Source organism: Sylvia atricapilla, chromosome 3 (genome assembly GCF_009819655.1).
Source record: "Sylvia atricapilla isolate bSylAtr1 chromosome 3, bSylAtr1.pri, whole genome shotgun sequence".
Taxonomy (NCBI): domain Eukaryota; kingdom Metazoa; phylum Chordata; class Aves; order Passeriformes; family Sylviidae; genus Sylvia; species Sylvia atricapilla.
The window spans coordinates 51,243,239-51,270,154 of NC_089142.1; the positions used below are offsets into that span (position 1 = coordinate 51,243,239).

Below are 26,916 nucleotides of genomic sequence, written 5' to 3' on the forward strand. Positions count from 1 at the left end.
AACAATCGAGGACCAAGACCCAGTTTCTCTTGTCCTTCAGCATATTGCTGGGGATTGAGATCAGATAATTTCCAGCTACTGTGCAAAAACAGGCAAGCCTGGAACCAGCCCATTGAAATCAAGAAGAAAATTACCAAGTCAGAGAAGTTATCATACCTAATTTGTTCAAGAGCTAAGGTGGAACAGAGGAAGAATTATGCTAAAATGGACTGAAAAGAAAGCTTTGGTGATTCAGAAGGACTACGGAACGATCCTGTATCTAAATGTAAAGACCCTGAGCAGCAATATTAATATGGGTCAGGCTTCATTATTTTTTTCCTGCTGCAAAAACACCTGCTATCTGAGCGAAGATTTATTTTGTATAGAAATAAACTGCAAGGCTTCAACTGCATTCATTGAGTTACTTCTAGCATTTGTCCCCAAAGAGATAGACTGTAAACCCAGAATATAAACCCTGGGAATGGCTGTGCTTATGCTCTGAAAAAGTCTGAGAGTTAACTTCAGGGAACAGAAAATTGAACTGTTTACTCCAGCTAACAGAATAATTTTCTTGGGAACAGCAGTACGACAGAAATACATGCAGAGATGCTTTCACCAGTTACAGTGGCTCCTTATAAAGAGAAATTTCAGGGCACACAGAGGCACACAGACATAAGATCCAGAGGAGAATGGAGGACTGAAAACTTTACTATGTCCCTGTGAAGTGAGAGAGACAGGCCCATTTCCTGTCTCTAAAGGTACTTACAGGGGATGTGTAACAAACTTGACCTAGATTTTTGAAGTCTCTCCTTTTGGACTGACTACACATGTCTACACAAGATGAGAACATCTAGTCTGATGAATGATGCAGAGGGTGTGATGCTGTGAGTAAAATACATCCCTGGTGTATGACTTGGGACCTGAATCTGAGAAACCTGACAAATAATCCATAAGTTTTTCTGTCCCATTGTGTTGCTAAATTATTCAATAGAAATACTGAATTTTATTAATCTTCTGTAACATATGGTTTAAGTTTTTTATATATTTGTGTCCTATGGGTGATAATTAAAAGATAATCAGTAATCCAGCTCCTTGATAAATATTTTCTTCGTTTCAAACATACATACTGTGCCATAAACTTCTTGGATTTTTTTCCTTTTATGTTGACTAAAACTGGTTATTCCTTAAACCTTATGGCAATAGCTTTCCTGCTGCCATTTTACAGTTACAATCATGTATCTTGAACCAAGAATTAAAATAACTTCCTTGCTAAGTAAATAGTGCCCATTACCAGTAAAACCAGTAGCTCCTCCTGCTTTAGACAGTGATCTGAACCTATACAACCCATCCTCTAACCAAATTTTTCAGTATAGACTGCATTCTAATATTCTGTACTTACTCCGTGAACCCATTTCCTATATAATTTCACAGAAATGTCCTCTTTCTGCTTCTTATAAACAGTGGAAAGATTGGTGGCATAATAAAGTAATAATAGTTCTAGTACAACTGGCAGGCAGTTTGAGAGATTGGATGCAGCTGACATCTGAGCACTTAAAATTAGCTATTGTCTGTCATACTTATTTTATTCTTTCTGTATCCAGACTAAATTTTATTGGTATTCAAGGAAGAAAATGTACTCAAAAAGAGTTTCTGTTATGAACCTAAAGTCAGTGACGAATAGCTTTTTTTATTTTTTTTTGCATTTGTGTTCAGAAGAAGATGGGGAAAATTAGGCATTAAAAGCCACTAATTAGGCCATTAAGTGACAGTACAAAATCTGTTAATCATACTGTAAATTGAAATTTAAAATTTCAAGACCATTCCAGGGAAATTTTAAGCAGCAATTAGGATTTGATTTTTGCGGTGTTGAAAAGTGTTAGAACTGGTTTTTAAATCAGGCAAATTATCAGTGGATAATGCTGTCACTGGTGCTTAGAGAAGGTGCAGGAGTCTTGCCTACGAAGTGAGGCCATCTCCTGAGAGGGACTCTCAGATGAGTCTCCCTAGCTACAGGAGTGCTTGAAGTTAGTGGCATTGAGGTTCCTCTCTGCCTGCAGGGGAATGCAGTCACCCTCCTGCTAATTTATCTGGAAATGCTCTCAGCATGGTCTGTGCTCTCTCTCTTGTCCTGCAGATCCATGCACTTGCTTTTCCCACAGTGACAAAACAGACCAAGTTAGTAAACTGAGGTGTGATGTCTCTGCCTCACCAAGAGCTGGAACATTCACCTGGCAGAATTAGCTGCAGCTCAGGCCATGATAATGATTGAGGTGCAAAGCTCCAAAGGGATGGGAATAAGAGGGAGATTTCCCTCCTAGCCCCCTTTCCTGACAAAGGGTGTCAGGATGTGGCAGCTCCTCACCACCTACACCCTTGGGTCTGAGAAACCCTTCAGGGAGAGCCTTCTGGGCCCAGCACACAAGGGGTCCCTGAGGAAATCCTGTGAAAGAAATCTGTGCCACTCCTCAGGGCAAAAGGACAGACTGATATTTTGTAAGGGCAGGTCACTCTCAGACCTGTTCTGCTGGCACAGCTGGAGTGCACAATGCACTGTGCAGAAAAAAGATGGAATGGCTGCAGTATCTAGAATGAGAACAACGTAAAACAGGGTAACGGAGGAAGACATGTAGCAGAACATCTTCAACTCTGATTTCTCCCTTTAGAACAGCATCACTTGCATATATCTATGAAACTATTTTGCTTTACAGGCAAATACTGGGATCTCAAGTCCAGTTTCTGATGATTGCCAGAGAGGTGATTTTTCCAGGTAGAGAAACCTGGAGATGTTTGAAAATATCTGCTTTTAAAATTAAGTAATGGAAATTTATTGAGGCTGGTTTCCTAGAGCAACTGTCAGCTTGCATATCCAGAAGCTTTCTTAGACTTCTAAACTCCATATTCACTTTCTTTGCTTTTTTTTTTTTTTTTTTTTTTTTTTTTTTTTTTTAATACAGATACATATAGAGAGGTAAAAATAGTGCATGTTGAATTAGGCAGGGATTTCTCAACCAGTGACATTAAGATCAGGAACATATGTGATGTAGATGCACTGTGAGATGACCAGCTGTGCTCTCAGTCTGTTCAGTCTTCTAAGAGGAGTAAACCTTGAGCTTTAGGCATTCTAGGGTACAGGTTGTGATGTAATAAGATATGTGGAAGAAAATGAAATTGGATAATGTATTTAATTTACTGTGCTAATAGGCAACACTACTTATGATGTTGCCAAACAAGCATATTTAATATTTTGCTATGGTGAGTTATTCTGGCGGTGAATTAATTTTCAGAGAACTGGAGGGGAAGCTAAAATGTAGAACTGCTCTTTATATTTTTTTAGGCAAACTAGATGTTTAGAAGTGTGTCAGAACAGAAAAAAAAATATTTTTCTGTAAGAAGCCATGCCAGTTTTCCCCCTTTCTTTATCTTAAGCAGAACACTGTCATCACCATTCTTGTCAACAAGCAGACTCATTGGAATACTTTTCAAACATGAACACAAATATTGGATGCAAGCAGGTGGAATGAATTAATTATAAGCATATGGTTCTAACATAAGAATTTCGACAGAGTACTGTTGAGACTTCTAAGGGTCTAGCTATACAACACACTTTGGCAACAAAGCTGCTTTAAGAAATTATCAGTGACATGAATATAAATGTTTGTGGAGCCAGACTTGCTGAAATGATCCAGGCTGAAGGCCCTGCCACACACACAGCTTTCAGCTCTAAGCCATGGCAATGGTGTGATTTACACTGTTACTTGTGTTAGCAGATGGTGTCAAGCAAATACAGCAGGCAGAGATGGGGAGCACTGGTGAGGAAATGGTGCTTCCAAGGCCAGTTTCACACAGTGCATTGTCCAGCCAGGTAATATGGACTGCAATAGCCCACACCCACTGTGACTCCAGGCTATGAGTCCTTCTGTGAGAGACACAACTGCAGGTGTTCCTGGCTTGCACTGATTCTTGACCAATTCCCAACCACCCCTACTGATGGAAGTTATCATTCCCTTTTTCAGTGGAGCAGAGCTCTGAGATAGACTACTGAAGTGGTATGAATTAGAGAAAGATAGACACAAAACAACCTTAAAGAGAAAAATCAAAAAAACCCTCAGATTCATACAGAGGGATCAGCTGGAGGCAAGAAGCAGCAGAAAAAGTGTGGGCTGGCCACTGCTGGGATGCCAGCACCAGGCACAGCTCAATAGCACACAGTATGGTGCTACACCAGATATCCTGCTTTAGATTACAACAATATTGTGGTTTTATACTCTCCAAATTTTCATATGGGAATTCCTGAGGGGCTTTTGATAGTTAATATAAAATGTAGTTGAACTACAAATATAACGACTATTTAGGTTGTTACTCATTATATTGAGTTTTATTTAATTAAGTAGAAACGAGATGTGGCACTTTTGAAGATGGCTGTGAAGCAGATGAGATAATAAATAAATAAAAATAATTATATTTTTGCAATCCAAACTAAATTCAGATAAGAATTTGTGCCATTATTTGTTTAAAAAAAAGTTTGCTTGTCTTTTAAGTGCATATTTATGATTATCTAAGAACTGCATTTTGACAGCCTACTGTGATATCAGCACTTTGAAATATCAGATCCTCTTCTCAAAGGGCTCAAATGTAGCTTCACATGGAAACTAGTTTCTGTAAATATTGCTTTTAAAATCAGACTTTACATTCAGATTGTTCTTTTTGATCTCAAGCCCTGGAGATTGGCCCAATATGGAGCCTCATAGCTGCCATGGGAGGACAAGACACAAACATGATGCTAAAAATCAGTGCTAAATACTTTTTTCTTAGCAAATATTTCCCATACAAATTATCACAATGATTTGAGCAAAACAGGCAAAAAGCCCACCCCAACAACTAACAAAACTCACTGATTTATGTGTAATCCAGCAGATGGTGCTATGATTCAATAAACTGGCTCAAGAGAACAAGAAATACACGGCATGCAAACATCTATCTCCTTTACCTGGTGCTGCTGCTTTTTTGATGGATGGGTTGGCTGCAGGAGCTTTTGCTGGCTCTTAAAAAAAAATTAAACCGTTTATTACAAAGCATTATATTTTTAAAAGCTCACAGAAATCTGAGAAAAGGCTTCCAGTGAGGAAGTCTGTTAGAGGTTTCTAACTGAAGAGTTAAACAAAGAGATTACCCAAAGGGAGAAGGGCTGAGTTGTCTTCAATAAACTCAGAGGCAACAACAGAATAACCAGCTGAAGGGCTACTAAGCTCTGGTTGTTAGGCACTGAATCCCTTCTTTCAGCTTTTTCTGCTTACTAGTTCAGTATCTATTGGCAAAATAGAGGAGAGAAGGCATGTGGGGGTTTCAGCATGGCCTTGCCCCTCAGGCAGCAGCTGTGTGCTGGGAGCCTCTGCATCTGATCTTGCAGCTTTGAGCAGAAGGTCCTGAAACAGCCTCTGGCAGCTGTTGAGGCTTCACTCTTGTGAATTCAGCAGTGGTATGTCAGGGGATCCCATAGCTATTCACAGTGGTACCCTTTTCCCTTATCTGAAACTAGCCCTGGTTAAAAGAGCTGAAATTGGGCTGCTTTTGCAAAGTACATCCATCGACTTGGCTGTACCAGGAATCTCTCTCCATCCTGAAGAATGGAGGAACATGAGGAGAACATCTTCATGTTTGATCCTGCAACTGAAAGAGCAATTGCTGTATTCTCCTAGCAGAGAAACATGCCCTCTCTGGCCATTTAACTGTTCTTGGTCTTCTCATGAAGCATTTGTCATTATACTGTCTTTGCTTCTACAGCATGTCCTTGTGGAATGAAAGTCCTAATGATGAATTATATGTGCATCTCCAAGTGGATTTGGGGAATCTCAGCCACATGTAGAAGAACCTAAGTAACCTACTAGATTTGTTTACTCTTTATTATCATTTAGCCAATTGCTTTTATCCTCAGGAACTACAAAAACAATCTGCACTTAAACCACAATAGTTTAACAATATCCATAGGCTAAACTCCACCAATGGGTCATAAACGATTTTTTGTATCAGCTAGAAGGTTCTTTAAATTAAAATTCTCGTTTTCATATCTTGAGAGGAAATAACTAATCATTTTGATCACAAGCTGAATTACAGAATGCCAAAAAATGTTAGTTAATCCTTCACATCTGTCACTGTATTATTACAATGAAAAAGAACATGGCTAAATTGGGAATGTAATTTTGAGTCCTTCCCCTCCAGTCTTTTGAGAAGTGAATAAAAGATGCATCAGACTGTCTTGTGAAATGGAATGAAAACAAAATATAGTTTGCATGTGTGCTATTGCTTTATTTCCATCCGTTTAAAAGCCCACAGTTGATAATTATATCCTAACTTAGTTATTATCACAGCATTATAATTATTTGGGATGCTCACCCCTCCTTAAGGAAATTTGTAGAAGACCTTGAAGAATTTACTTAGCATCACTTTTCTGAGTGCCTGTTTTTGCAGAAGTAAGAGATCCAACACAAATGTTCTGTAAGTGTCAAATATACCTAATACAAAATAGCAGGACTCTCATTTATCCCCTTCTGAGCTCTCAACTAGAGTATGCTTGACAGTGAATTTTTTCAAACTTTTTTTCATAACATCTGTTAAAACAAAGTTAGGATTTTTTCTGTTATACTAAGATTTTGATTTTAAATACTTAATATCTGAGCAACTAAAATAATTTTGAGAAAAAATCAAATTAAGGATATGTTTGAATAAAATTTCCTGTAATTTATTTATTTTTATATAACTTTTTGTAGTAGCATTGAAACAAAAATGCCCAAAATTTGAACTGGCTTTTGCAAGCATACCATTTTCAGTTTGTTATTCACAAATTATTTAAGTGCTAATGATTCTGCATGAACTACTTTCAGCTGGAAATTTCACTTTGCACACTTCACTCATGTGATGGTGATGGGAAGTTTTGCTGTGACAGCTACTGCAAAATTCTCCCATGAAAGGAATCAGAGAATAGTTTGGGTTGGAAGGGATCTTAAAGATCATCTTGTTCCAATCCCTCTACCAGCCAGGGACAGCTTCCATGAGACCAGGTTGCTTAAAGCTCCCTCCAGCCTGGCCTTGAGCACTTCCAGGGAGGAGACATCCACAGTTCTCTGTGTAACCTGTTCCAGCACCTCACCATTGTCACAATAAAGAATTTCTTCCTAATATCCAGTCTAAACCTACTGCCAGTTTAAAGCCATTACCTCTTGTCCTGTAATTGCATAACCCTGTGAGAAGTCCCTCTCCAGCTCTGTTGTAGTCCCTTTTAGGCATTTAAATGCTGCTCTGAGGAATTATGTGTACAAATTAATAAGTCCTTTAAGACCTGCTTGAAAACAGGTACTTATTTCACTAACAGGACATTACTTGTAGAGTAAGTCTGTGAAATGTTTTGTTAGATATTTCTGAAAAAAATGCAGAAGAACCCAATTATATGCTTTTTTTTTTCATTCCCAAAAGAAATATTCAAATAAATTGCTGCAAAACTGAGGATGGCAGGAGATTGTTCTACTGTAGAAGTCATGAAAGTTCATACATTGAAATGAAAGTCAGTGCACTCTTTAATTGTGAATTTGAACCAGATTTTGAAGCCTCAAATTTTTCCTAATTTTTCTTAGATACTGTACTTTCAGAACAGAATGAAATCTTACCAAAGCTACTGTCTTACTGTGTTGAGGCACTGACACTTGCAAATTTGCAGAAAAGTAAGACATGGCTCTTTCCCTTTTAAATGATACTATGTTCTCAGAGCATTTTTTTGGCTATTTTTTCAGACCACAAGTCCTATCTCCCTTCAGCCACAGAAGTTTCTCTGTTGGAACCAGAGCTACCTAGACATGCTTCCTCAGTGTGCTGAACTCTGAGCCTTCCCAGACTATTTATGTAAGTTGCTGCCACTGTGATCACATTCAGCTGAGACCTCAATTTGACATTTCCTCCCCTATGATACCTCTGTTTTTGAAGACAGTGATAGGAAAGAGGGAAAAGCAAAACTATCAGTCAGAAAGACTAGTGTGCAATTAGAAGTAGTATAAGAATGGATTTAGAAAGTAGGAGGCAGCTGAAGTCTAAACATGTAATTTTTCAATTATAAATGGTGTAGCTACTTTTTTCTTTGTATTTTCAACAACTCACTATTATTTTTTGATTAATGAAATGCAATTTTTGAAACTGCATGGCATGTAAAGAAGATAGTAGTTTCTTACTTTTGAGTTCTTTGGACGCAGCAGCTTCTTTTTTATCTGTAAGAGAAAATAAACACATATGCATAAAAACATAGTAAGGATCAAGGTAGACAAAAAGCTTTAGAGGCGAAATAGCTTATTTGCTATGAAGTGCATCGGAGTGGCACAGTGATTCATTCCACTTCTGTTTGCCTCATGGTACAGTGACACTGATTTAACCCTGAGTAAATATGGGAAAGCTTATGTGACCCTGAACACTCTTTAACTCTGGTGTGGGAATAGGTGGGGTTTGAGATGTGATCGAGTTACCATGGCTCACATGCAGTGGCTGAACTATAGTTACTCACTGTGTGCACCCTGTCAGGCTGCAGAAATGCAAGGGAGGATGTGCTGGTGGCCTAAGAACACAGACACAATGAAAGGCTTTCTCTTCCTGCAGCTGTTGGCAATCACACATCTGAGGTCTATATCAGATTTTCTGCCTAACACCTTTTGAACTGGGAAAACTCAGCTCTACTTCTGGTCCATGTAAGAGCAAGCAAATTCATCCCTGGTTGACTTGAATAAAACTGAAATGACTTAGGTGAATCACAATGCAGCATGGCCAGGCAATCTACAAGAAAGTCTTAACTAGACTGTTCAGTCTCACTTTCATTTAAGCTAGGATTTTTGTGCAACTTTTTTTGCAGGACTTTTTTTTTTTTTTTTTTTTTTTTTTTTTTTTTTTTTTTTTCTGATGGATGAGAGATTTGAAGTTTTTACTGAGGTGATACAAGTGTGCAGAAAAACTCAGAGTTAACTTCTCTCTCCATTATGATTCTCCCTCACAGCTTTTAACCAAGTATAAAATCAACATTCTTGCTGCTTCACATATCTTTTTCACTACTGTCACCTGTAAAACCAAGAAATTATTCATGGGGATCCTGTGAGACAGGAGCAAAGGCATGCATAGAGCAGTGGTAGAAGGTACTCCTCTGGATGGTTATGAGGAAATTAACATCCTCTCTAATAAGCTATAGTGTCCCTGGAATATAGGCAGGATAATGCTTATGTCCACAACATATATGAATCATAGATGAATTGTGCTCTTAAACACTAATATAAAAAATACTTTAGGGCAGAAACTGTCAAATTAAATTGCTTGCAAACCCAAGACTATCCCATTACTGCTAATAATACAAAGTTGCTTCTTTCTGCGTTGCTTTCTAAATTGCTGTGGAGAAGTTGACATGAGATATGGTAATGCGAATGACTGCCAAGTAGTCTAATAATCTTGAAAAATTTGGAAGAAAATGTATTTCTACTTGGGTGATATACTGAACTGAAATATTTCTGGGTTAATCCTCTTCTTCCACTAACTCTCTGTGAAAGCATGTTCTGCAGGCATTACTTCAAAGTATGATAATTACCACATTTAGATGAAATTAATCATGAAGCAGCTTCCAGCCATGTTATCTGGCTAAGGAGCCTATTGAAGCCTTCAAGAAGTGCCTATTAGTTGCCAGATATGGAAATTTTGAAAGGTATATACTGCAATGATATGAATCATTTATCACAATAATCTTCCATTGCTGGAGGTTATAAAAAAATAAATAAATTGACAGCTCATTTACAATAACAGACTGGATCTAAATAAAGCCCTCAAGTTCTTTATTTCCTTTTTTCATAAAGTTACCATTTATTAGGGCAATATCCTTTCATATATTTTAAACCTATAATTTATTTTGAAAGAATGAATGTGTTTTCCCATCATCTGAAATATATAACATATAACAAATATATTAAATAGCTGGATTTTTTTTTCCAGTAAGAAAATCTTATCATTTGGGGGATTTTTGTATTTTTTGCTTGTTTTGTCTTTAAAGTGCAGATAAATTATTAGTAATTGATTTCAATAGCACATATTAATATAAAAAAGTAAATAGTATTAGGATATTCTTTTCAAGACAGAGTGTCTCATATTTGATTTCTAAAGCCATATTTATCCAACCAGGCTGGAGTGATTTACAGAAAATTTCCCAGAGGAGATTGTGTAGCATCTTGAACCATGGAAATACTTTTGAAGGTATATAGCATTTACATCTACACACTTCAATGAGATAAATGACCTATTTGCAAAGAAATGAACAACTGGTAGATCTTACTGAAGGAGGGAAAACTGACCAGGACTTTTGAGGTCCCTAAATATGGTTACCTGCCATAAGACACAACTAACACATAACTTATAAACTCAATGGAAAACAACACCAAAAATGAATTGACCAATGAATTATACTGGTGCCATTTGAGACAATGAGAAATTTGTGTCATTAATTTTTACTTTGCACACGTCTAGGGTTTAACTTTTAAACTATGGGAGTATGGCTGGGAGCGTAACTTATATGAAATCAGATTTAAATATTTCTTATGTCTTTTTCTTAAAAATAACAACGATATGTTCTCTTGCTTCTTGGGTATTTTTTTTTTTTCGTGTTAGTTAAGAAGAGGAATTTCCAAAAAAACCAATTTCTTAGAAAATTTTGAAGACACATTTGATATATAGGTCTTAAAGGGCTCCTGTGAACCATCCAAATACTGCGCAATTCAAAGATTTGGGTTCTTCTGAGAACCCTATCCATTTCCTTTTCTTGAAAAAACCTGGAACAGACTTTAAAAGGCTAAGCTGATTAAATAATTCATCATCTGTGGAGCAATGCGAAGCACCCTTTTCTGGAGGTATTTGAAGACAATTGTATTCTGGTCTACATTCTCAAAAAGTAAGCATGTTTGTACAAGCTCTCCTCAGGTGAATGAACAGGTTTTTCTTTTATTGACTCTTGTGAAAGACTAAAGTACAGTAATGCTTAAAAATTATTTTATTAAAAAACACCAAATATTTAAACAAACATGATCTTACTTTGTTCTTATCTCTACAGGCTAAAACGATAAATTTTGAATTCAAACTAGGAATGAGCATTTGGCAGCCAGCAAAGCTGTATCTCAGTAGAACAGCAAAGCAGTATTTTTTTTTTCTTGCCTCTTTTTAGCACATAGCTCGATCTTTTCCTCAGGCCTCTATCAGCATTCGTTTGAAGTAAACTACCAGTACACAGTGACTACAAATGACGTCTAAACTACACATGGGGCAAGAGAAAAAAAATCCCTCTAAGCTTATACAGTGCCTTTCATGGCAGTGAGTCCCTAGGAGGTTGGTAATAAGCTATTAGACAAAGATGCCCAGTGCTCAGGTACAGAGTTTGGTTGTTTGAGTTTGAACAAACTTCCAAAATGGAATATTTCAAAAAGTGCTCTGAAGTGAATTCCAGATCTGGGGTTCACAAAACTTTTACAGCTTTTTAACAATGGATTTGTAATACAGTGTACATTGTACGTTTCATAACAGGAGATCTTCAGCATGGAACCTATAATTTTGATAACTAAAAGGAAATTCTGGAAAATAAATGGATCTTGAATTGTACTCTCTTGAAAGGCTTCTCTGTGTCTTTTTTCCTAGTAATCTATCACTCCAACATATCTAAGGGTATTAAAAAATCTTAAAGTATTATTCAGATAAATGAGTGTTTCAGTCAGTATACTGATAGCTCAGATAATGATGCACCACATTAAAATAGCAGCTAAAACCCTTATAATTATTAGAAACATTACTGTACATGTTGTATCTAAAACAATCTTTCTATTTGGAAGCTTACAAAAGAACATGTTGGTAATATCAAATTTTCAAACATGAAACTAATTTCAACATCAATGGGCAATCACAGTGCCCAAGTTGCACAGTAGCTAATAAATATCCTAATCAAACATGGTGTAACCCAATAGATTCCTCTGCTGCTGATCTGGACTAAGTACCTAGACACTGGGGAATTACTAGGAGCCTCTGGAAGATATGATTCACTGAATCAAAAACTAAAGAAATAATTAAAATGTTAAGAAGGAGGAATTCTCATCTGAAATCTCAGTGAACACTTTCAACTTCTTTTGCTTTTTACCTGATGATCACATACTAGAATGGACCTAATCAAACTCCCTGACTGGCTAATGGTATACACATACTCACAGAAAAGAGGTTGTGTGATGAAAATGCTTCACACAACACGACCATAATTCTCCAAGCAGAATGTTCCTAATGAGGCTCACACAAACCTTCCCTCATTTCTCAGTTCTGTTGTTTACTTTGACTTAGGTGTTTAATTCACCTTGTGATTAAAAGTGGGAGAATAAAAAGAGAAGATGCCAGAAAAATGAACAGAAACTTTGAGAAAAGAATTATGTTGAAAATAAAAAATAATGCTTTCCAGCGCTTTGAAGTCAAAACTGTGTTGACTTTTCAGAAACAAAACCAAAAACTCCTGGTTGCTATTACCAACCAAAGCACAGTCAGTTGAGTGCATGCTTTCGAATCTTGGTTCAGGCTTTGCAAGTACAATGCAACAGAGTTTTCATGACACTGCACCTTACAAGTATGACAGCTGAGGTTCCCTTTTCTGCCCTGAGCAAGAGTTCACATGACTGGGAATAAAAATGATAGCAGGTGGCATCTGATGGCTGAGAACTTCCATCATGTGAATGGAAAACATAATTAAAGTCGCCTGGAGACCAGTCTCACTACTGTCTGCTCCCAAGCTAGCAGATGTACCAGAATTTAGAAACAATTTATTAAATGTCGCAATTTGCAGCTAATGTGATTTACAGTGGTAAAAGAAGAACACACCCCAGATAGCTGAGCATTTTTCAAAATTAATTGCTGTAGAGCATATAGTAATTAAACAAGCATTGTCAAACTTTCTACTAAGAGATACTGTGGTTTAACATTTCTTTATTTTTTTTATTTACTTGGAGTTCTTAAAACTATTTTCCAAGTACAGTATTGATTTTCCAACTGATATTCCAACAATTCTGAGAAGTGTTTGTTCCTGAAGTGTCTTTAAAAATTTCTAAGTTGCTTTTTAATTTATATTATTTTTGATAATTTTTCATTAATTACATGGAATTACTGAAGTAAATTTTACCTTACCTCTAAAAGATTTTCGGAAGAGTTTTTTTTATATTTTGATTTCAGTCACTTCTGAAAGAGCAGATGCCCACATATAGGGGTGTTATATCAGAGTATCTTCCCTTTCTAGTGTAATGTCTCCATTTTACAAAAAACATTTGAAAAATTCCACACAACATAGAAATAAAGAAATAATATTTCTTTTTCTTAGTATACTTAAAATCTATGAAGGCTTTATCAAATTTTTAATATGTCTGAACCCCTAAAATTTGACAGCATAAAAGATATTTAGAAATAGCAACATTTATTCCACCTGCAAATTTCTGTGTTTGGACCCACACTTGATTTTGTTCCCTGTCTTAATCACTGAGCATGATATTGCCATATGTTCTGTGACAACTTCTGGCAGAAAATCTTGCCTTTCCAAAATAACATTTCTTGGTGGGCATGAGAAAGGCATCTCATTTCACCAACAAGGCTGAAGACGTGCACAAGGGAGAGCAAGGTACAACTTCAGAGCCACTACTGCTTCAGAGCTGTTCCTGACTTATTGCACAACAACAATAAACTCTGACCAGCAACTATCTTGCTTTGAGAATAATGGGAATAACAGAGAAATTCATTGGCAGAGACCAGTAAGCCTTCAATCCGACACTGCAGGTTTTGCATTTCTATCTTTTGAATGCAGAGATTTCCTCATGAAAAAAAAAAAAAAAAAAAAAAAAAAGGAAACTGCAGAGAAACTGCAGATAATATTATTATAGCTGAGTAAAATGGGGAGATGTAGAGCTTCTGGGTGTTAAAATCAAAGTTCCTCAAGCAACATTAGACTGGACTATAAGACAGAAATTTTCAAATCAACTGATACCCAGTGTGGCATGTAAACATGCTTGAATAGAGTAGGGTAATGAAAAAAGGAGTTAGCTAACTAAAATTCCTCTGTTGTTGATTACAATAGAAAATTGGTGGTAGTACTCTTAAATGTAAACAGATAATTTTCCACTGAAGCAGGAAAATCAAGCAAAACTTTCCATCCACTCTCTGAGAAGGGTACCTTCTCGCCTCAGCTTTTTCTCTATTTCTTCTCCACTCACAGTAGCAGACTTTTTGATAGTTTCTAAATTTCTTTGATGTCTCCAAGTCCCTTCTGATCATCAACCCTTGGAGGTAACACCTCTCTGCAGTGTCTCCTCACACCATCAGGTCTATCACCACTTGCAAAGCAGATCTGTGTTCTGTGCAGCCAGTGAATGCCTGCAAGCCCTGGGCAACAGAGAATCAGAAGCAGATACCAACCTAAAGCCCCAGAGCTTTTCAGAAAGTTCTTTGAGGATGCACATGGATAAAATACTAAATGTTATCTCAAACAGATTTCCCAAGATCATTAAAAGGGTTGGCTCAATAGAGCAAAAAATAAAGTAAGTAGAGGAGGGATGTGAGCAGACACATGATTCAGTTACAGTAAGAGAAAGCCGCCTCTTGGGGAATGGCTGATTTCAAGTATAACAGTGGTTCATGGTTCCACTAATTGGTAATTTCTCCTTTCTACTTTGTAATTGCTGGAATGGATTCAGTCTCTCCACTGCAGAGCAGGTAGAAACTTGTTCATGTTAATGCATGTTCTTGCCTGAACAATATCCTGGTTTGTATCAGAAATCCTGTGGCCAGACAGACTAGGGCAGGGATCATTTCTCTGTACTTGATACAGATGAGGCTGCACCTCTAATCCTCTCTCCAGTTTTGGGCTCCTCACTTCTTAAAAATCACTGAGGGACTGGAATGAGTCCAAAGAAGAGCTGGTGAAGGGTATGAACCACAAGCCCTATGAGGAGAAGCTGAGAGAGTTTGGGTTGTTTAACCTTGAGAAAAAGAGGCTCTGGGAGAACCTTATCACTTTCTCTGCAACTACCTGAAAGGAGGTTGTAGCAAGATGGGAATTGGCCTCTTCTCCCAGGTAATAAGCAGTAGGACATGAGGAAATGGCTTCTAGTTATACCATCCTTCAAGAGGATGTAGAGATTGGATAATAGGGAAATTTTCTTTGCAAAAAGGATGCTCAAGAATTAGAAGAGGATGCCCAGGGAAATGGGTGAGTCAGCATCCCTGGGGGTGTTTAAAGTGTATGTGTGTTCATTTGGAGACATAGTTTAGTGATGGACTTTGCAGTGATAGGTTTAAGGTTGGACTCAATAAGCTTAAGGTCTTTCACAGCCTAAAAGGTTCTATGCTCCTGTATTATCTTCTGTGTTCCTCAGGCATGGTTTAAAGAAAGGAAAACTCAGGAGCATGATATCAGATTGCAGTCATCCACACACAGGAAGCTATAAGTACAGCTAATTAAAGAAACTGCAGTCCTTTAAAGAAAAGGCAATGATTTTTTATGTAGTAAATGTAATAACATTACATCCAAAAATTTAGCACCCAGATATTTCCCTGGAATAACCTTTCATTTGAATTAATGTAAATATTATAAGAGATGAAAATTTTCTTTGGCATTTTTTATCTTTTCTTGAAGCAGCTAGAGGATGCACTCTAAACTTTTCTTAATAAAGTTCAGCCCCATACTCTTTGAATGATTCAGAAGAGAATTGTGGGTTAGAATGGGCTTTGTTAAGTGCATGTATGCTATGCATCCTTGTGATATCCCTTTCTATACATCTCAACACTTTTCTGTTTCCTTCCGTCTGTTGGATAGATAGATTTACAGATAGAATCTATAGCCATCACTAGGAAGAAGATATTTTCATTTCTCTGAATACAAAGGCAGTCAACATTCTCACTCTGTGAGAAGGGAAATCTTAAATAATGAAATGTCCATCCACTCATCTTGATAGGAGACACACTACTCTAATTATACTCTCATAAGTGAGGCAGAATCTATGAGAAAGCAACTTCATGCAGAACATACTGCAATCAAGCTAAAAATCAATGCTTTTATAACCAGTTATGTATGGCTCTTCCGTTAAAAAACTTTTTCTATTCTATTTTCCTAATCATTCAATAATACTTTATCTGACTTAGTCTCTCCAAGGTACATATAGCAAACCACAAAATTGGCTCTGCTTCTTGAAAAACAGATCAAGAGAACAAGCACAGCCATTGGGAACATTTACTAAAAGGTTAAACAATCATAACTAAATGTGAAGTGTATATAGGCTTATGTTTTAAGTCAGAAATACCTCTGATCTATGAATGTTTATAGGGGAAAGGCACACAGAGGACTGAAGAATACTTTCAATTCAGTGACATTAATGTCTTTATCTAATACGTACTCATCAAAACTTAGTAAAAGCTTTTAAGCTTTATTTCAAGGTCAAGGGAAAAAAATTCTTTTTCAGTGTAAAGCAAAATAAAAGAAAGAAAATCATCCTGATCTCACACTCTGAAGATTTCTCCTGACTGACTTTAACTGTGATTCAAGCCATGAACTTGTCTATATAGCAATAGCAGAGAATAACTACATAGTTATGTCTTTTCAACCTAGTGGATGCATCTGTGCATGGACATTTAACATAAAAAAATAATCCCAAATATCAAGTCTGCTGACTCAGATACACATCTTATTTTGAGGGCATAGAACAGTTTTTTCTTCATTAAAGAGATTAACTTTGTATTGTTTGAAGCATAGACATATCCTAATCCTGTATTTTCTGGATATGAGTGGAAAAATAAACATTACATTAATCCCCAAGCCAGCATAAAGAGAGTTGAGGAAATAAATTAGATTCTTTAACAAAAGTTATGCCACCTAGCTGCTTGCACAGAACAGGCAGTTCTTTCTATACATCTGAAAGTCCAAAGGTAATCTGTCTATTTTGTTGTTAGTGTAGACTTTAGATTATTTATCATCTTTAAGCTTGATTATTTCTAGTATCACATGTCCCCAAAAATTTCAATTTGAGACTGACAATACAGTATCAGATGAGGTTACCTGTCAGACACTAAATTACTCTTTTGCTTTGCTTAAGGAAGATTCTCTTGCCAACTCATCAAAAAGTGAGTGGTAGTCCAAACCCAAGCCTCCTCCCTTTTATCTGTATTTATTAAAGGGTTGACATTTATAATTCTTTGTCAATCAGATCTTACCAACATCATTCACCATTTTCCTCTCTCACATCTCTCCCTACTTTGTGTAGTTCAAAACTGAAAAGAACAAACACAAAACATCAGATCTGGAGGTAGCAATAGTCAGTGTTGACTTGAAAGTATTCAGCTCCTTATAGTAGGCAAAAGGGCCACTGAAAAGTGCATTGCATTTATTTGTCTGCTACTAAGATTTCATGGACAGGACATCTGCCATAGACAGTGAGAACTCAGCTTTGTCTTTGTATGACATATGGGTGGGGTGGAGGGGCAGTGTTGGTGTTGGGGGGACAGGAAGTAAATAAAAAGATTTCCAGTATGGAAATTATAGGGGAAAATGCTGTTGTTATTCCCTGGATGGAATGTGGTCAACATACCCAACCTCCTCCACACAGTACTATCTGAGAGGGGCTAAATAGAGGGTGGAGTGAAGTGGAGACTGCAGCCAGGTTCTGTCAAAACCCTTGCATAGAAGGCTGGTACTTTCTAGTTGATAAGTCATATAGGAGCTGAACACCAAGAGAGATAAAGGAACAAAGACATGCTGTGGAGTCAGCAGCTGGGGTAAAATAGCTTTCCTTGGACTGATGCATGCCCCAATCCCAAGATTATCTCAGATACTGTACTTAGATACCACTACCAAGGTACCACCACCCCTCACTGAGTAAAGATACAGATGTATGACTAAACTCACTCGAGCTCCACTTCAACATTCATAAATAATACAAAAGTAAATTAAGAATCAGCAGAAGTTAGGGAAGACTCCATCATAACTTCTGAGCTCAGTAAATGGCCTGAGCATCTCCCCAACAGAGACACATATTGGGTAAGAGTGTTTAATGCATGCTGAATGATATTCTCTTTAGTATATTTCTTTGAATACATTTTTGTAGTCAGACACTATCACTGGCAATCCTTCAACCTAAACCTGTCACAATTTTATTAATAGAGGGCTATTCTGTGAACTGTTTATGTGAGTCTTTAATGGGTGCTAGCAGTCACTGGCAGAGGTAATGATGTGGAGATCCAGGAGGAGTCTCTCTGTTTGGCATGTGACTTCTGAAAAAGTCAATCAAAGCACCCTTTGATTTGGAGAAATGCTCGGTGAAGAGTCCCCGTAATGGGACACTGACAGGCTGGTTGGGCACAAGGGTCTCAGTTTTCCTGGGACAGAGACAGACTAATAAACATTAAGAGTTTAAGGAAAAAAAAAACTAAAAAGGTTAAAGATGATTCCTAGTAAAGGAAGGAGGAGATGAGCCTTCCACCTGAGAGTTACCACATCGGTTGCAACTAAGAGTCAGTCTCAGACTGAGTCAGTTCTTATTGTGAGGTTCTTATTGAGAGACAATGGGAAGGCAGGAAAAAAAATTTCTAACTCTTTCTCTCTTTGCATTTCATCTAGTTTCTATCTCTTGAACACATGAAAACCAACCATGTCCTGAAATGGCACAAGTGTTTGGTTTTGTTTTGGTATAGATTATGTTACCATTCCCAGTTGAAAAATTCTTTCAATAGGTAATATGGCACAGAAACGTCATGGTGACTTTGTAGTCTCTGTACATTTTTACAAAAGCAGAGGAGGTGTTTAAGAGCTCAGAAAATCAATGGGAGTTTTGTCTTTGGGCTGTGACATGCTTGTATACCCACCAGGTGACATGCTCCATTTTTAGGCATGCTTTGAAATCATGTTGTCAATCACTCATGATGATGGAGCATAGAATTCAAAGTCCACTGAGTGCTTTGAGGTTTTGGTGTAGGACATGTTTGGACTGCCTTTTGCCTTCCTTCAGAAGCAGACTCCCTTAACAACAGGCCACATGGAGACCATGGGAATTGCTTTTCTGCTGTGTTTGCGTCTCTATTCTGCCAGATTTTTTTTCCCCTTCTCCCTCACTGTGAACCTGTTTTAATTCTTCTCTTTTTATCTGTTCAGGGAGATACAATTTGATTTTTACTAAATAGCCATATCTGTCTTGAGGATTTCTGGAAATGTCAATTATGAAAGCAGAGTTTTCTATTTTCCATGGAAGACTAAATACTTAGAATATGACTGCCAGTCATGTGTTCAGCTTAAAAAGGCTTATAAAAGTAATGCAGAAAGGAATTTCTGTTTTTCCATTGAACCTGCAAGGCAGTTGTCTCCAGCTGCATTCTTTCACTGATTCTTAGCTACAATCTCTTTTAGCTCATTATGTATATCTCTGAGGGTATACCTCCATAACACTCAAGGCTAGAACACACCATCAGGCTATCTAGTCTGACATTTTCTTGTCAGAGACTCCTATATTTCAGCTAGGCACCTTTTCAGCTGATGTGCATTTTTCATTAGGTAAACAATCATCTTCTGCAGACACCAGGGAAAGCAATATCCACCCTATGCTGTGGTAGTTTATCACTCTTAGTGTTAAGAACATGCACCTCATTTTCAGCCTGGATTCAGTTAGCTTCAGATCCCAGTCATTCATTCTTGTTTAACTGTCCCTACCTTGTTAAAGGGAGCTTTTGTAGCCAGAATCCTTTTTTCTTTTTCTGCAAAGGTACTTAGTAGCCACAATAACCAAGTCACCTCTTTCTGAAGAGATTAATTGAATACTTTATTCTTTTAAAATAAAGTAAAAAAACCCGACTTTTTTTTAAATAACTCAAGCGGCTTTTTTGTTTTGTTTTGTTTTGTTTGGGGTTTTTTTGTTGTTGCTTTTGTTTGTTTGTTTTTGTCTTTCTCCAGTTTGGACATGCAACTTCCAGGCTCTTCAGTGCTTTATAGATAGGTGATGTGTGGCCATGGTCAGTGTCCCCTGTTACAAGGATTATAATTTCATGCCTGTATGAAAAAGTATCAACCTCAATTTTCCATTCACCTTGTCAGTTTGAAAGCTACCTTCCAGATGTAGATGTAAGTGCCAATATAACATGAGACAGTAGGGAATTGGGCCCTGAGGTTAGAAAGACTATATTTGGGTGTCACAGGAGAACATAATTCTGAGTAATGGGATAAAATTAAGCAAGGGAAAATTTAGGCAGACTGGAATGAAATACTTCTTAACTGTGAGATCTATGAGGTTGTAGAATAATCTTCTGTGGGAATGGAGGCCTAGTTACTTCAGACATTTAGAACTAAACTGGCTAAAGCACTTGAAGATATTTTGTAAGGAATTACCCTGCATTGCCAGAAGGAAGGATTAGATGACCTAGTAGGTCATTTCCATCTCCTCTTTCTGTGATTTTGTTGTACAGAGCCCCACAAACAGGAAATTGTTATCAAAGTCAAGACATGCCCTTAAACCCTGTTTGTGTAAGAGAAAAAAAAGTGAATTGTATCACTTGCTGGTAACAATGCAGGAATCCTAATCCAGCATTTCTCTGGGTTAGTAAATGCTACCAGTGCTGATGGCTGCATGCATAATTTGTGAAAGCAGTAGCATCTACTAATGAAAAAAATGTCAGGAAACTGCAAGTGAATTATGAGTAGGATCCAGGAGAAGAGCAGTGGGAAAGGAAAATCAGAATGGGCCTGACATGCATAATAGGGTCATGAGGTAGTTATTAGTCAGGAATGGATTGGCCTGTAGTAGAAGAGATGAAACCTGAACCTGCAGTCATCCATCTGGGAAAACTAGGTGCTTTTTATAGGCTTTGGGCATTGATTCATATAACAATATTATCAATTGGAATCATAATTAAGATGAAATCAGAGCCAGCGGCCTTGCTAGAAGTTGTATAAACCCACAACAAGCCAAACCCCTGCAGAAATGTATAGGGGGATGAACAGTCTAGCAGAGAAAACTGTCAAAAGAATATTGGTAAGAAACATCCTATAAAAGGATCACCCACTTCCTTAAGTTCCACCTTTGTTTTGTGTGTGTGCTTTAAAGTTTATTCCTAAAACTGCTCTCAACTCATAAGACACTGTGTTTCCTTAATGATTGCTCTTATACATTCATCTGTATGAGGAACCACAAAGAAATTCATTGCTTATTATTTCTGTTGCTTCATTTTTACATTTATCTCTTCTCCTAACCTTTCTAAATCTAGCTGCAAATAAATGCACACTGTAGGTTCCTGTTCTGGGTTCAGCTGGGAGGGAGAAGGTAATTTTCTTCATAGCAGTCTGTATGTTGCTGTGGTTTGGATTTGTTACTCAGACATTTTTAGCAAACCTGAGTTTTGGCTATTGCCAAGCAGCGCTTGCACAGAATCAGAGCTTTTTCATTTTCCTACTCTGCACCTACTGGAGGGAGCACGGAAAATATTGGGAGAGAACATAGCTGGAGTATCTGAACCAAATTAGCCAGAGATATATTCCCTACAATATAATGCCATGCTTAGCAATAAAAATTGAGAGTAGAGGAAGAACAGGGAAGGGTGTTCTCTGCTCCAGCTGGCTGGGCATTGGTCTGCTTGGCAAGGTGGTGAGTGATTGCATCACTTGGTTTTCTCCTCTTTATTTTATATATTAATCTGTCTTTGTCTCAATCCATGATTTTTCTTACTTTTGCTCTCTATATTCTCCTGCCTGTCATGTTGATAAGGAGAGAGTGAATGAGTGGCTGTGTAGGTGTTTAGCAGCTGGCCAGGGTCAACTCAATAAAGTGTCCTTTCATCATTAAAAAAAAAAAAAAAAGATACTCCAGTTCCAAAAGGACTCAGTTTTTAGCTTCTCCTCACACTTTGTTTAATAAGCCACAAGAAAATTTCTAAATGAAAATGTTTCATTTTCTGTATATGACCAACCACTTTCAAAATACCTTAGCTCTCTTGTTCTGATTTCACAATTCCATTTTTGCCTTGTAAGCAACCTAAATTGTGACAGCTTCTACAACTCACTAGATGTTGCAGATCTTACATTGTGGCCTCCTCTGAAACCACCCATCATCCTCCCATCTGCTGACATCTGTCGTGTGACATCTCTCACACAAGGGAGCACAAGACACATCACAGTGTCCAAGCTGGGCTGCTTAAAGTTGTCAGACACTCAGCTGGGAATGCACTCTTGGCAGTGGGAAGAGTAGAGTGAGTAATTTCAAACCCTGCTCTTGAGGGGCAACAGAGACGTCTTCCTAAAAATGTGTGCAAGCACAGCCATTTACTCATCAGGAAAAACCTAGGCTCAACATTTGTATTCTCAATGAAATATTCAGTCTATTGCAGTTAGATCAGCCCAAAGCTTGGTCAGCCCAAAGGATGTGTGGTGTGTATCTACATCTCTAGATCAGTGGTTAGCCAAGCATGTTTTTTTCCCTAATAATAACTTTTGTCATAAGGTATATTTTAATTATTTTTTACTTCTCTGACAGTATTGAAAGTATCTACATTCCAAAATTATTCTTCTGAGAATAGTGTCACATTTACAAGACATTCTAATATATTTCCATCCATGAAAGCAGTAGGATATGCAGCATGGGAAGTAAGTAGTAAGTTCATCATTGCTTCAGCAAACTCTTTTTAAATAGCCATATTCGAAAGCAAACAACAACAGCAACAACAACAACAACAAAAAAACCCCTCGAGCATATGGATTGAAAGAAAAAGAAAATTTGCCACCAGGTGTCAGTAATGGTTCTTTTATTGTTATGGAAGGCTTAATATTAAAACTGGAAAGGTTGAAGCTCAGCCAAGGTAGTCACAAAATTAAAGGCATTTTTTTTTCATTGTTGCTCAGACCAGGAACTTAAAATGATAGAAGGATTTTCTCTCCCTGGTTATATAGAGGACAATAGCAAAGAAGATACTATTGCTGTATAAAATTATTTTTCCCTCCATTTCTTACTAAACCATTGTGGGTTTGTTTTCAAATTACAAGGACTGTCCTTTAAAGAAAATGCATCTGTGGTCAACCCATGGAAAAAGTTGCTGGGACCTGGTTAGTCATGTTTGGTCTTGTCTGGTCACCTCCACTCTGCTCTACCTTCTACTAGCATTCTTCCTCCATGAAGACAGACTTAAAGGCAGACTTCCTTGCTGTCTTGATCTCACTGGGTAATAGAGTGGCAAAAATAACTTGCTTATCCCAGTTTTGTGGCAGTCATAAGGTATTGTTTTCAACTTTTATGTCCAAGATTAACTTTAAGTTTGCTTCTTTCATGACTGCAGAGAGACTTCACTTGGTTGTTACAATGATGTAATTAAAATGTACCTCGGTGTCTGTAACTTTAAGCCCCCAGAGACTTTTCCTATTAAGGAGGCAAAGATTTACTGTGGTATCAAGAGAAAGACATCATCAGTCCCGTCCTCTGCTAACACTGCCTGGTGTGGGACATATGACATGGTATCATGCTTCATAAATATTTCTTTATCATCTTTATCAATGACCTGGATGGAATGATCAAGTACCCCTCGGTAAATTTATGAACTATACCATGCTGGGCAAGAGTGTTGATCTGCTGGAGGGCAAGAAAGTTCTGCAGAGAGATTTGGACAGATTGGATTGATGGGTCGACGCCAATTGTATCAGGTTCAACAAGGCCAAGTGACAGGTCCTGCACCTGGGTTGGAACAACCCCATACAGTGCTACAGGCTGTTGGAAGAGTGGCTAGAAAACTGACTGGCAATAAAGTGCATGCGAGCGTTGGTTGACAGCCAGCTGAACATAGGCCAGCAGTTCATCCAACTGGCCAAGAAGGCTGATGGCATCCTGACCTGCATCAGCAATAGTGTGACCAGCAAGACTAGGGAAGAGATTGTCCCTCTGCACTTGACATTGCTGAAGCCATACCTTGAAACCTCTGTTCAGTTTTTGGCCCCTCACTCCAAAATAGTCACTGAGGTACAGGAGTGTGTCCAGAGAAGAAAGACAGAGTTGGTGAAGGATCTGCCCCAAAAACCATATGGGGAGTGGCTGAGGGAGCTGGGATTTTTTAGCTTGGAGAAGAGGAGGCTTAAGGTAGGACCTTATTGCTCTTTCCAACTACCTGAAAGGAGGTTGCAGAGAGGCAGGTGTTGGTGTCTTCTCCCAGATATCAAGCAATAGGACAGGAGGGAATGTACCCAAGCTGTTTAGAGGAGATTTCAATTGGATATTGTGAAAAATTTCTTCACCAAAAGGGTAGTCAAGGCTTGGAGATAGATGCCCAGGGAAATGGTTGAGTCACCAGCTCTGAAGGTATTTAAAAGATATTCAAATGTGTAGGAATACAGTTTAATGTGACTTGACAACTATATATTAATGGCCAGATTTCATATTCTTAAAGGTCTTTCCCAACCTAAATGATTCTGTGACTGTGTGATAGAAGGACCTGAAAAATGGATGTGCAACCACTGCAAGCTAGTTCCTTCATTTTTGGAGCAGCGCCAATGCACCTTTGTAGTGGCATGTACACTCTGCTGGGAGTATGCATATAGCGACACAACAACAAAATGGAAGTCAGATCATGCTCCTGATTTAGGACAAGTAGATCTGCACAACAGAACCGCTCAGGGAGGTACTTAAGTGTAGTGGCCCTAAAACATTTGATGTGACAGATCGAAGGGATTCTTAAACACTGGTCCTGCTGATAACTTTTTATAATTTTAGCAAAACCATTTTCTTCCTATACATCAGCTGCATTGTCTGATGTCTGGTTTATCATGATGGAAATATTGAAAGTGTACAAAATTTTGGGATCTTTAATCCAGCAAGCATTGGTTTAACTTTCAGAAGATATGTATAAACAGAAGATAAATATGTGGACAACTGGCCTGGACTGCATGTCTGTATCTGAATTTCCCCATATGGAAAGTGGAGAAGAAGACACTGACTACCTTTCTAAAGAAGTTATAAGATTTGTTATAAAAAAAAAAATGCAAAAATAACAGGAAGATCATTAATGACAGTTGAAACAGAATTTTAGGTAGAAAATGGTGTGATGATCCAGGCTGATATTTTTATTGCCTTATAAACTTATTTTATTTATGTTGTTTGTTTTGAGAACCAAAACAAGTGGGAAAGGAGTTTGCAACAATCAAAAACAAAGGCTGATGTGATTTTCATTTCTAGGAAAGCTGATTCAAAAAGAGGCAGGAAAACTCCAGACTCTGAGAAAGGGGCCATCAGGAAAAAATATCTCTAAGTATTAGTGCCTGAAAGCACCAGTCTCTGTATATTCATTTTCTTTTGGAGTTGGATACCAAAGCTTTAGGACAGAGGGTCACTCTTCTCAGTCAGATTGCAGACTGGAGCCCTCCTGGCTGATGTCACCAGGACAAATTTCGGGAGAGCCTGGCAAAGGCTTATATTTGCTGAGGTGTAGCAAGCCCCTTAAAGAGGATTTGGAGATGCATCTCCTTTTTCATCCAAAGTAGCACTGTACAGATTTTTGTAAAAGGTTTTGAAGTCTGACTGTGCCAGACCCTTGTGTCTGACGATTATGTTTGTTTAAGTTAGACCTCTGAGTTTGTAACAATGGAATTATCTATTTTTCAGAACAATTAACACAATGCTTTTGTATGAGCTGAAGGTCAGAGGATAAATGTGGTTTTATCTACAATGCATTTTTAAAAGCTAATTAAGAATCATTCACTTTGCTCTGTACTAAAGACTGAGAACATTTCATGCTAGATGACTCTTGATCCTCTGCAGCAGCAGAGAGGGGGGCAGAGAGAGAGAGAGAAAAGAAGGGAGAAAGAATTGGAGAAAGAGTGGTCTGGCATGCAAATAAACAAATATATCACAGGAATACAGTTAATGAAGAGCAATAAAAAAACTCCTCCATTCTGGTAGCAGTAGAGATAAAATTGTGTCTTGGACCAAAGGACTAATCTAAAATATTAATCTGCAAATATATTCAGTATTTGCAATTACAGGCATTTCTTGTTAGAGCAAGAGAGATGGAGAGGAATATAGAGAAGTGATTCTCTCAGAACATTATTTTAGAGTGGTTTTTATCACTTAGTGCTTTCAGAGCACTTTTTCCTCTCTCTCTCTCTCTCATCTGACAGCCTGTACATGCCACCATTCCTCTATGGGGAATTCCTGTTTAGCAGGCCTCCAGCCAGAGATGACTCTTCTGGGGAAAGTATACAAGGGTGTGGAGCAGCGGTGAGACTTGGAGGACCTCAGAACAGAAGGAGCTGCCCACTGCTATGGGGATGAGTGTGGGTGGCAGTGAGAAGGCAGCTTGCCCTGAAAACACCTCAGCTTCATGGATTGCAAAGGTCAGGGGAAGCAAAATGAGACACAAATCAGAGACATTCAGAGGCAATGCAAGAGTTCGAAAACCAGGGTGAGGAGTTTGTTTCCAATGCGATGGCCTCTGCCTAGCCTTTTAAAGGGAAAAGGTAAGAAAATTGGAAGCTGTTCTTTGCTTTTGGATGCTTATCTATTCTGCTGATTCAAGTGCTCAGAGGTTGATTTTCTGTGTCTGTCCAAATTATGAAAAGACTATCAGACATCAAGGTGCCTCATTTCAAAACTGGGCTATGCACTGCTATTCTGTTGATCAAACATGGCAGTTATTTCAGGCTTAAAACATTTTTGGGATAGCAATGGGTGCTGCCAATCAAAGGTAGAAAGTGCATAGGCATTCAAAGAACAAGCTGAAAGAGGAATAACAGCAACATGTGTAGCTAGAATACATTATGGATTACCATCCTCTTACACAAAGGCTTGTAAACTCCAGAAATGCTGCAACCTACAAAGCTAATAAAAGCGACATAAATGTGCAGATATCTTGGTTTGTCTAATTTGTGGCTTT

The 26,916-nt window shown here is 37.9% G+C and overlaps 1 protein-coding gene across 1 annotated transcript in view; it reads right to left on the reverse strand.

Annotated features, from left to right (window-relative positions):
• TRDN (triadin) overlaps positions 1-26,916 on the reverse strand; it is a gene marked incomplete at its 5' end in the record, with an annotated part of 223,267 nt that overhangs the window by 81,980 nt on the left and 114,371 nt on the right. The window contains 2 exon segments of the mRNA XM_066315329.1: positions 4,967-5,020; positions 8,193-8,228. Coding sequence (XP_066171426.1) covers positions 4,967-5,020; positions 8,193-8,228 — 90 coding nt within the window.